The sequence below is a fragment of the Medicago sativa genome, chromosome 7 (assembly GCF_051527215.1).
Source record: "Medicago sativa cultivar Bolivia chromosome 7, Bolivia_mono, whole genome shotgun sequence".
Lineage (NCBI taxonomy): Eukaryota > Viridiplantae > Streptophyta > Magnoliopsida > Fabales > Fabaceae > Medicago > Medicago sativa.
This window is the reverse complement of record NC_140755.1, coordinates 35,192,904-35,206,132: the sequence shown is the minus strand read 5'-3', so window position 1 is coordinate 35,206,132 and position 13,229 is coordinate 35,192,904. Positions and strand designations below refer to the sequence as shown.

The 13,229-nt window shown below is 34.4% G+C and overlaps 2 protein-coding genes and 2 pseudogenes across 2 annotated transcripts; all 4 read right to left on the bottom strand.

Annotated features, from left to right (window-relative positions):
• Positions 1-1,363: 1,363 nt before the first annotated feature.
• LOC146905905 (phosphoglucan phosphatase LSF1, chloroplastic) lies at positions 1,364-9,726 on the bottom strand. The gene is made up of 10 exons (XM_085723067.1): positions 9,215-9,726; positions 8,259-8,365; positions 6,843-7,305; positions 6,654-6,725; positions 5,968-6,089; positions 5,375-5,590; positions 2,422-2,524; positions 2,066-2,178; positions 1,747-1,891; positions 1,364-1,648 (listed from the first exon to the last, which is right to left on the bottom strand). The coding sequence occupies exons 1-10, from the start codon at positions 9,506-9,508 to the stop codon at positions 1,529-1,531; spliced, it is 1,755 nt and encodes a 584-aa protein (XP_085579193.1). The 5' UTR covers positions 9,509-9,726; the 3' UTR covers positions 1,364-1,528.
• On the bottom strand, positions 8,590-8,707 carry LOC146905906 (5S ribosomal RNA; annotated as a pseudogene).
• Positions 9,727-10,299: 573 nt separating the features above from the next.
• On the bottom strand, positions 10,300-11,903 carry LOC146905904 (uncharacterized; annotated as a pseudogene).
• A 136-nt stretch (positions 11,904-12,039) lies between these two features.
• On the bottom strand, positions 12,040-12,472 carry LOC146905903 (L10-interacting MYB domain-containing protein-like). Its single transcript, XM_085728675.1, has 2 exons — positions 12,179-12,472; positions 12,040-12,093 (listed from the first exon to the last, which is right to left on the bottom strand). The coding sequence occupies exons 1-2, from the start codon at positions 12,470-12,472 to the stop codon at positions 12,040-12,042; spliced, it is 348 nt and encodes a 115-aa protein (XP_085584801.1).
• Positions 12,473-13,229: the final 757 nt, after the last annotated feature.

The following is a 13,229-nucleotide window of genomic DNA, read 5'->3' as shown; positions in this document are numbered from 1 at the left end:
AGATTTGTGAGAGAGATTTGAGAAATTTTTTTTTGAAGATGTGATGAATAATGGAGATGAGAGAGCTTCTGCCAGACTTGTAGCAGAAGATCCTCGGCAGTTAACTACCGAGGAAATCCTCGGCAGTTAACTGCAGCCGGATTTAAAATTCCTCGGCAGTTAACTGCCGAGGGGGCAAAAGCGTATTTTACATGTGTGTCCCAGCCTTCTCTAATGTGTCAACAGCAATTTTCAAAGAAGAAAAGTCACTTGTGACATTGTGGTTGGACAATGTCACCAATGTCACCATCACAATGTCACCCAAGTGCTACCCCATTGTACATAACGCCTATTTCTTCGGAATAAAATATAATAGTAAGTAAAAATGTACTTGATGTATGTGGACTAAATTCGTAACTACATACATTGATTTTTCACTTTAATTCGTAGCTCTAATTTTTGTTTATATTTTATTTCAGAGGAGTACGTCCCATTTTATGAGTTTTAATCTCCAAACTTTACCTTCCCTCTAATTGTTACTATCTCCGTTCCTTTTTAATTGTCACTTTTTAACATTTTACACAAAGCAAGACAATGAATAAAAGTTACTACTTTTGATACAATTGTTTTTACTTTTACTATAATGACCTTATTAATTTAATATTTTATTTCATGTGTTTCTCTCTCCATAATAAATATTTAAGAGTAATATTGGTAAAACAACATTTAATGTTGCATTGAACTTTGAAAGTGACAGTTAAATAGAAATAAAATTTTTCTTTAAAATGACAATTAAAAAGGAACGAGGAAGTAGATCTTTAATCTCCACCCTTCTCATTTTCTTAACTCTCCCATCAATCTTCTTCATATTTATTCCTTATTTTTAGAAAGGATATTTATGTGGTGTTGGTTGCTGCCAGAAGGTCTGCGGCGACAATTTATGCCGTCATTATTTCCTGCATCCACTCACAGAGGTTTAACTTGCGGTGACGGTTTTGAATTTTGATTTGGTGCTTGACTTTTAAGTTTCATTTTTGTAATCTTTAGTTCTTAATCTTTTGGATTTGTTATAGCATAGTTATTGCTCAGCATCTTTGACTATAGATATGGAAAGCTCTCTAGAACTCCAAGCATATAACATTTCTATAGATATGGAAGATTGGATTATGTAATGCCTGCCCCTTGGTAATCCTCTACAAGATACTGCTAATATTTGTAATATCTAATAGCCACATTGATCTAAGTCAAGACTCAAAGCACTCTCTAATGTGCTGTTTTGTGTATTTTTCATGATTTGTATTGGGGTGACATAATAAAAAATTATTGGGGACTACAAAATAAATAAATAAATAAATATTGAGGGCACAACATTTTTTTTGAAAGATTGAGGGCACAACATTAAATAATACCATTTATTTCAAGGGCTGGATGTGAATACATACAATACCATAATTACTCTTTGGTACGTTCCTCTTCATAACTGAACAAATTGTGTAGCCTTAACCTTATTTATGTATGACAACAATACTGTACATTATATTATGTACAACTATTTGGGAGCTAATCTGACAGGGCAGATAGAGAAAGCGATGCAGCGAGCAGCTTTTGCCAACATGAACCTCTCTTTTTCATTCAAAGGCCTTTCAATCACCTTTACAACGTTGGCGTCCTAGATCAACAAAATCAAACAATTAAGTGAATTTGCATTAAACTTGCTGTAAGAAAAACAACGAAACTTGCGAATGCAAATGTTGATAGTGAACATACTTTTTGCTGGTGCTGAACAGAAGGACGGACACTGGCAGTTTCGCCAATCATTATTATATTGTTAACATTTCCGCTGTCATCCCTTTCAGCTGGTGAAGATGTTGAATGCTTCCATTGTCCATTAACTATGAACTTGTAGTAATACCTAAAAGCAAAGGGTGATGTGATGTCACATTCATGTCATACAAAAATGTTGCACGACGAAGAAATTAAGTTACTTTGTCGGGTATTGAATTGGGTTTTTCTCAGAAGAGTCAATTGTATGCTTCGAAATAATAGACTTCGAATCCATATATAAAGAATTATGTAGCACACATACTTTCCTTGTGGAAGTTTAACTTCTACTTCATGTCTTGATCCACCCCGATGCTTTGCCTTAAGTGGTTCTTTCCAATTTCCAGTAAAGTCTCCAACCAAATTTACGTCCTCCCCCTGAAACAATACAAGAAATTTATATTATAGTATCATACACATATGAAAGATCAAAAATAGACGAGCAAATCAAACATTAGCATTGTTCACCAATACAACATAACACGACAAAACATATTAAAATAGAACTACATTTCTCTGATATGGCTACAATACAAGTGCTCCTAATCCTCTTTAAGAATTTTTTTTTTTTAAAATAAAAGCCAGAAACTGCAACGGAACTATAATAGACTGGTTTGTTACCTCGTGACCATTCCACACAAATGTGACAGCATGTGTGGGAGCATCATGTTGGCCACCTTCAACCATAGCTATAAGATCCCATGTTGCCCATGCAATTGCCGGCCTGCAGTTACGTATAAAATGCTTTTTTAAGTGATGGAAAAAAATTAGGAACGGAAAGATGAGAGCAAAATAGATATGAGAGAAAACAAAGTAAAAACAGGAGCAATATTTCAGATGTCATAATAATTTCTGTTTGAATTGTGGGTTATATTCTATTATGTTTCTTGTGCTAGTTGAAACAAAAGTTCTTTGAGGGTGACATAAGTATTTAGAACACTACACTAGATACAAGAAAAAAGACACTACACTAATTAGAAGTGCTTCTTTAGACACTTATTGTTTCAGTATGTTACATCTCTTGAAGTTTCTTAAGAGTCCTATAAATAGATGATGTGTGAAATGAAAAACATAACAAGAAATAAGAAGAATTCCTGATATCTTCCTCTCCTTACCCTTTTTATCAGTGGTATCCAGAACCAGTTTATAGATCCATTTTTGTTTAGAACCTTATGGTCTTTCCTTCAAATGTCAATACTCTCTTTCAATATTCCCTGAGCCAAGTTCCCAATTTTTATCGTGAATATTGGAGTGATCAAATAAAGACTTTCTTCATTTCCCATGATCTTTGGGATGTCGTAGAAGAAGGATATAAAGAACAACCACTACCAGTGGCTATGCAAGGGAATTGTTTGAAGCAATATAAAGAAATTGTGAAGAAAAATGAAACTGCCTTCGCAAGTTTCAACAAAAATTGAGCAAAGGTGTTATTCAAGAATTCTAGGTGTTAATAAGGTAAATGAAGCACGGGATATTCAGCGAAATGAATATAGAGGTAGTGAGAAAGTCATTTATATAAAGCTGCAAAACCTTTGGAAGGAGTTTGAGCAACTTTACATGAAGGAAACCGAGTCACCTGTTTTTTGTTCCTGTTCCTCCTTTGCCCACTGTTTTTCAGGAATCATTACCTTCAGCACTGGTAACATATGAAGTGAACATCAAGGTAAGTGAACCAACATTGATGTACCATACATAGGAGAGAGAAATCAGACTTGGTTCAGTAACAACTTCAATCGCATGAGCCGAAGTACTGAAAATAATCCATCCATCTACATCTAATTCTCAAATTTTTAACACTTGTAACCTTACCAATATCTTTTGAGAAGTAAAAAAATCATGTGCCAAGTTCCCTGTTTCTTAATTTGTCACTTCTAAACATTTTTCCATGCAGCATCAGAGTTTTATTACAGTTGTTGAATTTTTGAGAATCCCAACATTTATCCAAGAGGCACTAGAGGATGAAAATTAGGTCCAAGCTATGGATGAGGAGATAATAGCACTTGAAAATGATGAAACTTGCAAGAGTGTTGATAGGTCAAGAGGAAAGAAACCTGCCGATTGCATGTGGATCTATATAGCTAAGCACAAATTAGATGATACTCTTGATCGATACAAGGAAAGAGTAATGACAAACGGATGCACTTAACCAATAAAGTGTGCAAATTAAGGGAGGTTTTATATTGGTTAAAACAGGCACCTCAGGCATGGTTTGAAAGATTCACAAAAGCAATGGTGTGTTGGGCTACAAAGATTAGACACTTCTTCAAACTTTCACAGGAGGAAAACTGTTTGTACATTTTGTATATCATGATATTATTACAGAAGATGGTCGTGTTCTGCAGCATCTCAAAGCCACTCTAGGAAGAGCTTGTTCAAATGAGGTGGAAGATAGATTATGGAGACCTGTATTGATGCAGATTATACAAGCTCAATCAATGATAGAAGATCCACCTCACGCTATTGCAAGTTCTTGTGTAGAAACCTTGTTTCATGGAGGAATAAGAAGCAAAGCGTACTAACTCGATCAAGTGCTGAGGCAGAATTTTGAGTTATGGCGCAGAATATCTGAGCTGCATGAATATTGTGCTTGGAGAAATGCTAGCAACACACATTTTAACACACACTTTTCAACACACTCTCTTTGATTGGTTCAAATTCACATGGGACCCACCAAATTTATATGGGACCCACATGATTTGGTGGGACCCATGTGAATTTTAACCTATCAAAGAGAGTGTGTTGAAAAGTGTGTGTTAAAATGTGTATTGCTAGCATTCCTCGTTAGCATCAATTGCAGAAGTGTTAACAAAAAGGCTTGCTAAAATAACAATTCAGCCAACTTACTTGCAAGTCGGGAATTATTGATATCCACTTACTCGCATGAGGCGGAGTGTTGTAACTATGTAGTAAATGTTTAATTATTGCATTTTTTGTATTAGGTCCATTAGTTAGAGTTTGTCTATATATTGACATTTGTGCTTGTACTCTCAACATAAACAAGATAATGTTCATAAATATTTTTCTACACTACTTTTGGTACAAATTGACATGTATTCTAACATTTGGAGAACTCTTCCTTAGACGCAAGCTTTCAAGGGAGAAGAACCAGGTCACTTAAATACTCTACCGAGCATCCCATACTTACTCAGTGTGGGACTTAGACACCTTATAATACCAAGTCCCTATTTGAAAGACAAAAATACCTTATTTTTTTCCTTCTATTTCCATTTCAAGGCTTTTATTGTTGATCGGTTAAATTCAAGATGATAACTCACCAACTATTTTACCATAAATAACATAATCCATCTACAAGTTTCACTAAACAAGAATTGAAGAAAACACATGTAATTATCCTCCATTGAAATTTTTCGGGTGAGACAGAACTTGTAGTAACTTTGTCACCACTCACCTCGAAAGAAAAAGAACTTCTATAGATCCTATATTTCCAAACTGTGAGGCAAAGTAAATTTTATACAGGAATATATAGCATGCTCCCGTGCCATTTTGAACAGAAAATTTAACTTTCAGTCAACATGTGATACAAAGTGTTTAAAGTTTAGCAAGAATAACTAACCTGTCAGGCCTGCATGTGTGCATCCCAGTGACCCAAGTATGGGCTGCATGTAGGGAAACATCTGTCATCCAATGTAGGTATGCAATCACACAAGCAGGAGACCGATCAAATCCAGAAGTGCAAGTAACAAAAACGCGAAGATTCTTTCTTAGCAACCGTAATAAAAGCCCAACACAAAATGGGAGTTTTTTCCTCATGTCATAAGAATCTCCATCCCTGAAAATATAAGTAAGGTTAAACTGAAATCAGAGAATAAATCAAAGTTTAAGAGGGAGCAAAATCAGGATTGTCAGAAGTTCTGATGCCAACTTCTACAAGACAATAATTGTTATTCACTTAAATTTAGAATAGTATTCAAAATGACCAACAGCAAAAAAGAGTTGAACATATTCAACACTCGGAAACTTATATTATAAAGTGAATATTGACACTTGCAATTTCTTGTTTATCAGACTATCATTAACATATAAAAGGTTGAAAAATCAGACAGAAATAGCAGTTGGACATATCGCAAAAGTAGACAAAATATCTTAGATGAATTCTTTGAAAAAAATAGATTCAGAAAGCCTGACATGCTTTGGACCCTAGATTACCGTATAGGATAGTTGATGATGAGAATGTTATTCCTTTGACAATAGTCATTGATTGATTTCACATTGATTCCCCAATTTTCAGCTTCAGTTCCACTTTGGAAGTTCAGAACAGCGGTAACTCCCTGTACCATAAATTTCCAATTATAATGACAGAAAGATGTGAACTTTAAAAGACTTTATATTGAAAGAAAAACATCATAAAAAATACAGAAGCCAAAAAGAAAATATCAATTTTATAGGAATTTAGGGACAAAAGAGAGATATGTTACATGCTAGCACTCATTTCACTGTTCCCTTAGGAGTCATACAATATATCTGCTCACTAACCACAGAGAATTGACACACTTCCAGAATCCAAAATTTCCATGTTACAACGCGATACGTTTGACTCTAAACACCTTGGTCAAATGTTTTGTGTATTGCAACTAATGTAATGAATTTTAAAAGTGCAAGATTTGACTAAAGTTATTATGTCCCTGATGCACTACTGAAATAAACTAAATAGCAGATAGTGACTGCAGTGTCATTGATTCAACAACAAAGAAGAAACAAAAATTTGTTCGTCTTCTGACACATTCATGTTTTGCAAACTGAAGCGAGTATTAAGCCATTCATTTGCAATAGTCACTGTCGATGCATAAAACTGGGATTTGGCTTGTTGGAATGAATGAAGTTAACATCATTACCTCAACTTTTGCCAAGGTTTCCACATCATCTCCTGTTTGGATGCAGGATCCCACATATATTTGCTCGGTAATCTAAGAATTTACAAGATAGCAATATTTTATCAAAACTGTAAAAATATTTTAATAAACAAAACAAATGGTAAAGAAAGTAACAAACAAATTGAATTTATCACATTGCAAAATGCATACCTTACTATAACGCATACCAAGAGAGTGATTATAGTACATCTCATCCTTGGCACGATCTAGAGCTTGAATATATTCCTCAAGTGGAAAACTTCCGTGAGCCCAATCTCCATCTCCACTCGCTTCTTCAGTGAAAACACAAGCAAGTTGTATCGTTTGTTCAGTTAAGGAATTTCTTTCACCATGGGTGATGGCATGTTGATTTTGATTGCCCAATAACTTGCTTCCATTTGAATTAAGAAACTTAGAGTTGAACGTCGAAAATCCAGAATTCCCACCGCTATCACTAGATGGTTGTAAATTTGATGCTAATAGTGCCTTGTTCCATGTGACAACAGGAACTCGACCTCTATTATATACTATTTCAAGATCATTCGTCTTATTATGCAGCAGTTGAATGGGAAATGTAGATGCGGGCCTCTCAAGAACCAAGCTAAAAGAACTTGTTTGCTCCTTTAGCACCTTCCTGAGGAAAGCAAAAGACTGAAAAAAATGAAAACAAAACACTGATGAACAGAATAGATTATGATGATGGGAAAGCAACTTTGCGTCATTTCACCCAAAAGAAAAGACTTTGCATCTTTCTATAATATCTTACAACTAAGGGCCAATCTTGTATCTTTTCTTACAGCTATAAATCATAATTAATCAATCCTAGGTGCTACAAACCAACTCTTGCACATGTTTTAAGTTTAGATAAAGACTTGTTACAACCCCAAATGATAATGTGGGTCCAAATGGGCAATTAGCACATTAGCTGCCCAAGATCATTCTGATGAGGCAAAGAGAAAGTGATAATTTTGTGTTATGGATTGTTGTTATAATAGAAGGTGAACAGGTGAAAGGGAGAATCATTGGGGAGAATCATCGAGCTAGTTGTGGGCAGAGAGAGACCATTTGTTATTTGAAGGAGATTAGCTTTTGGCAGTAGAATTTTGGTTTGGCTTCATTCATCCATGCAAATCCGGCTTGTAAGGTGAGGATTGCCCCCACTTATAATGTTTAGGCCACATTTCATCCAGTGTTCTAGACTAACTCTGCAACGCAATAGACAGCTACAATATAGTCAAAGTAACGTTGGGACTTGGGATCAAATAGTAAGGGAATTATCTCTTTTCATTTTAAGTAGCAAAAATTTCTTAAATGAGACTTTTTTAAAAGATTATTCGATAGCATTGCAGTAATTGGCTAAATATTTCTCAGCAATAAAAAATTAATGAGATAAATATATTTTTAACTCATAATCATCTCAGAATTTTGTTTTTAGTATACTTACTTTTCAGTCTCAGCTATACAAAGTTGCATGTTTTTAGTCCCTAATTTATAGACACTAATATTTGAAAACACATTAAACCCAAAATTAACATAAATTCACAACCCAAACACCTCAATCAAAAGAAAAAACATCAGAACACATACTGTGTATCTCCAACGTCTTTAATCTCAAGGAGACTATTCTGAGAGGAATCACCAGCTTTCTTCAATGTGTCACCCACCATAATTATCCTGGACTTCTCCGCATTACCCTACAAAAACAACACAAATCACAACAACAACAACAACCAAGCCTTATCCCGCTAAGTGGGGTCGGCTACATGGTTTGAACAACGCCATAATGTTTTATCATATACCATAAATCTATCCAAATCATTAATCTCTAAATGTTTCTTGATAGTTTCTCTTATAGTTTTTCTATGTCTTTCTCTTCCTCTAGTGATTTGAGTACTCTCCACTTTTTTTCCCTTAAAAAGAGGTGCAACACAAGGACTTCCCAGGAGGTCACCCATTCTAGTACTACTCTCGCCCAAGCACGCTTAACTGCGGAGTTCTGATCGGATCGGTGCATTAGTGCTGGTATGATCGGACCTAAGTACTCTCCACTTGATATACTCTCTTTACTACAGAATCTACAAGTCTTCTCTCTACATGCCTAAACCACCTAAGCCTAGTTTCGACCATCTTTTCTACTCCCTCTACTATTATCATTTTTAATTCTATTTTGTCTAGTCTTACCACATATTCAATGCAACATTCTTCTCTCTATTACATTAATTTATTTTCGTGTTGGTACTTGACAGCCCAACACTTTGTCCCATACAACAGCTGTTCGATAAATTTGTCCTTCAACTTGAGTGGTACTTTCGCACCACATAAAACATTCAAAGCACTCTCCATTTCAACCACCCAACTTGAATTCAGTGAGTTATATATCATTTTTTTTCTCCGTCATTTTGTACCTCTATATCAATAAAACATAAGTTATTTTTCCACTAATTTACCCTTTTTAAATCTCAGTCCACTAAATTACCCCACATTAAGAAGGTTACATCAGAAGAGATACTTATAATGAGAGAGAGAGTGAATCATTTACTTACCCCTTTGGCGAGAGAGTGGACAATGATTTTCCCATCAGATGTAAGAGCAAATCGAATACCAAGAGGCTTATCAAGAGTAACAAGATACTCATTGAGGTTCATCTTGAATGCAGAGTCATTATTACTAGACATTGCAAAAACCCTATGATTTTTTAGGGTTCTAACATTATACCGAAAAAGGTGGTGCTTGTTGTAGAAGAGTGAGCGAGAGGTAGGAGACAATGAAGAAATGTTACTGGTGCGAAGGAGTTGAGGTGAAGGAAGAGGATGGATGTTGAATTGGAGAGAAAGCATGGTTGTTTGTGGAAGAGAAGAAGAGAAAATGGATTTTGACGGTTATGGTTATGATTATTGTTAAGCGTTAATTATGGAAGTGAAGTGAAGCATGTGAGTTTTGAGGAAGACAGAACAGAAGAAGACACGGCACGAGGTTGGTAACAAGAGATTAGGGTCAACAGCAGCACAGCATGTGAGGTGAGTGTCTTTTTGGACAGATTCCAATGTCTCCGTGTGGTTTCTAAACGGTACTACTGTACTACTAATAGCCAAAACTACCAAAGCATGTTAGAGTAAGATGTCGGTAAATTGCTCAAATTGTTAAGGTGGACATTTTATTTAGTTTGGCCGCGACGAGAATTGATTTTGATAGAATTTAGTTTGAGATAATTGATTTTGGTTAAAAGTGAATTGATTGTGAATTGATTTATGTTTGGATACATTTTTATTAGAAGTAATTCTTATAAGTTAATGTTGTTTGAATAGTTTGAATCAACAATTTTGAATGTGTAATGATCAAACTATCGTTTAAAAGAAAATATCACATTCTCATTAGATAATTATTTCAGCTTATCATACATGGATTTTATTGGTTCCAAAATTCATTTTAAAATAATATTAATTTATAAGAGTTATTTTAATAATATTTTTTTATCAATTGGGTGATTTTTAATATAATAATATAAGCATAAAAAGATGTAAAAAAAATGATAAATTATACAATTGTAAACGAAAATATATATTCTTAATACATAATCATAAATTTCTAAATTCTCAAGTGCAATATAATATCGAAAGATTATTACAAACTAATTATTTAGCCTATGCTTTATAATTTGATCACGAATTGAGTTTCGAGCATGATCCATTTCTGAAGAAGAAGCTACATTGAAACTTTGTGATTGATCTAAGTTAGTTGAACTTTGTAATTTCATCTTCTAATAAAGTTGTGTATTGCCATTGTTGAGACAACTATTTAAACTTGCGTCTCATATTTGAACTTCGGCATGCGACGCATAATTGCAAATCTATTCTTCCATACCCCAAATGTTCTTTCAATTGTGCATTTTAAACTTGAGTGGTAGTAATTAAATACTTCATTATGATTTTCGAACCGACTTGAACGCCTAAAATCAGGAAGATGATAACGTTTACATTTATAGGGACCAATGTACCCTATTGGTGTTGGATAACCATAATTCACCAAATATTACTTACCTAAAAACATAGTAATTATTAAAATATGACACCATTTAATTGTTAATATAACAAATCATATCTAGTAAGACAATATAACATACCTTGAGGAGGATGCGGAAAGTTAAGGCTAGTAGTAAGAGTTTTGTCAAAAACACGAGTATTATGGGCAGGGATAGAGCTACGTTAACTTCAAGGGATTCAAATGAACCCTCTCACTTTTACAAATTATAGCTATTTGTTATGTTATTTTAATACTTGAACCCCCTCAAATTTGTTGTTCAAACCCAATATCTCACCTCTTTGCAAAGAAAGTTGTGCATTGCACCTCTATATTGGACTTTTTTGGCAGTAAAAGTTGCACACAATGCAATCTATAGTTCAATATCAGCTAGTTGTGCAAACTACAAAGTAAAAATACACTGCTTTATCTTTTTCTTTTTTACAAAAATACACTACTTTATATAGTAACTGGAGTTACTAATATTTTGACTCACGAAATATGTTGCCTAATTTATAAAATTAAAGTAAAAAATGTTTTGCTTGAGTTAGTTTGTTTACATGGTGTGAATCATTCCTCTTTTGTCTTATATATCTTAGTTAAATAATTAATTTCAGTGAGTTTAACTCAATTGGTAAACACAGTGTATTGTAATATCTACGCGCAGTTCGAACCACAAACATCCTATTTATTTATTTTTAATAGGTAAATTTATAGCCATTAAGTTTTTTCAAGGAATTAATAGTCATTAGGTTACTTAACGAATAAAAAAGAACTTAAAACAAATATTGGTTAAAGAACAATTTTAGTTTACCTATCTGGTCAACAAAAAAAACTATATATCTTAATTTATGCAAAATTATGTCAATTATTTCGATAACTTTGATCATGAGTTGATTATTCAATTATTTCATAAACATGAAACCACGTGTGTGTGTAGTACAATATTCACTTTTTGAATATATATTATTATATAATATAATTATAATTACTAACTAAAGTGTAAAAGTTTGAACCCCCTGCATCAGGTTCCTGGCAACGTCGCTGATCATGAGCAGTACATTCCCAACCGACTAATACAAAAGTGAAGCACATATTCCAATCACATACAACCATAATATTTTGTGTAGGATATTTTTTTCTTCCAATAAACATTGGTTGCTCACTAGCACTAACAGCACCATCAAGTTGTTGCTCTGATGCTTGCATCTTCACTATCACCCGAGCCTTCTTCAACATCCAAGTCAACATCATTATCATCATTATCCAAGTTCTCGTTGGGTAATATAACACTTGATGGTGCTCAAGCATGCTTTGCATTAGCCACTACATCCTTCAAAAGTGTGGTTAGTTAGTGAGCAGATGGAAGTCTCTTGTCTCTAAACTTTGCATATTGAGGATTTTCCTGCATATTCATAACTTAACATATAAAACTACGGTAAATATAAACCTAAAAGTATTACTAAACAAGATATTTGTGATTCACATACCAATTCTTTCTTCTCCCACCACTCATCGGATGCATCAACGGTATTCTTCTCAAAATTCCATTCTAATTTGGTAACTTTTCCAAACAAGTTATACCATGCTTTCCATTCCTTTCTCAAGTTATCATACCTATTCTTCAATTTTCCCTTGTCATAATTCATTCCACTTAGTTCATTAAATTGAGAAACAATACCTTGCCATCCTTTCTTGGTAAAACATGTACCAATGCGTTCACCCTTGATAACTTGATCCAAACATGCCTTGACAAAGTACTCAGTGGCTTTAAGATAAACCATCTATGAAGGTGTCAACGGATTAATCAAAATATAGACGGTTAAGATTTGGTGTCAACGAATTCGTTGACACCTGGTGTCAGGTGTCAACGAATTCTGACTATATATATAGGGTTTTGGTAGAAGACACCATCTATGAAGGTGTCTTTTAGCAAGTTATAACTAAAAAGTTGATAATCACACCTTGAGGTGTGGATTGCTAAAAGACACCTTCATGGGTGTTGTAACACCCATACTAGACGTATCTAGAAAGTCTAGCATGTGCGTTAGTTTAGTACTGGATACATTAAAATATACAACAATAAAACTATGAATGAATATATATACAACCAAATGCGTTCGATCATAATAATACAACTCAACTTTTCTAAAGTATAGTAGATGCATCCTTGAATATCCATATCATCCTGCAGCGGTACGAACGAACATTTGTCGCAACATCCATTCGGCAACTAGCTTGCTAATCCAACCTGTTTATCTGAAACAAATAAGGATTGGGATGAGACATAAGGTCTCAGTGAGTTCCCCTAAATCCTAGGCTATAGGTAACCTCAGGGGAAACCTACGGTCACCACGTGTCTAAAATACAACCTGACGGTTGATTATACGTGTGTGGGGACTTGCATACTTAGACGGTCGTGCATACTAGGGCCGTCATAGTCTTATCTTACTGTTATAGGCTTCACTTCCTATATGTGTCATGGCGGTCAAGGGGAATCTAAAACCGCAATGCCAAGAATACGCTCTACGCATCAAGGCC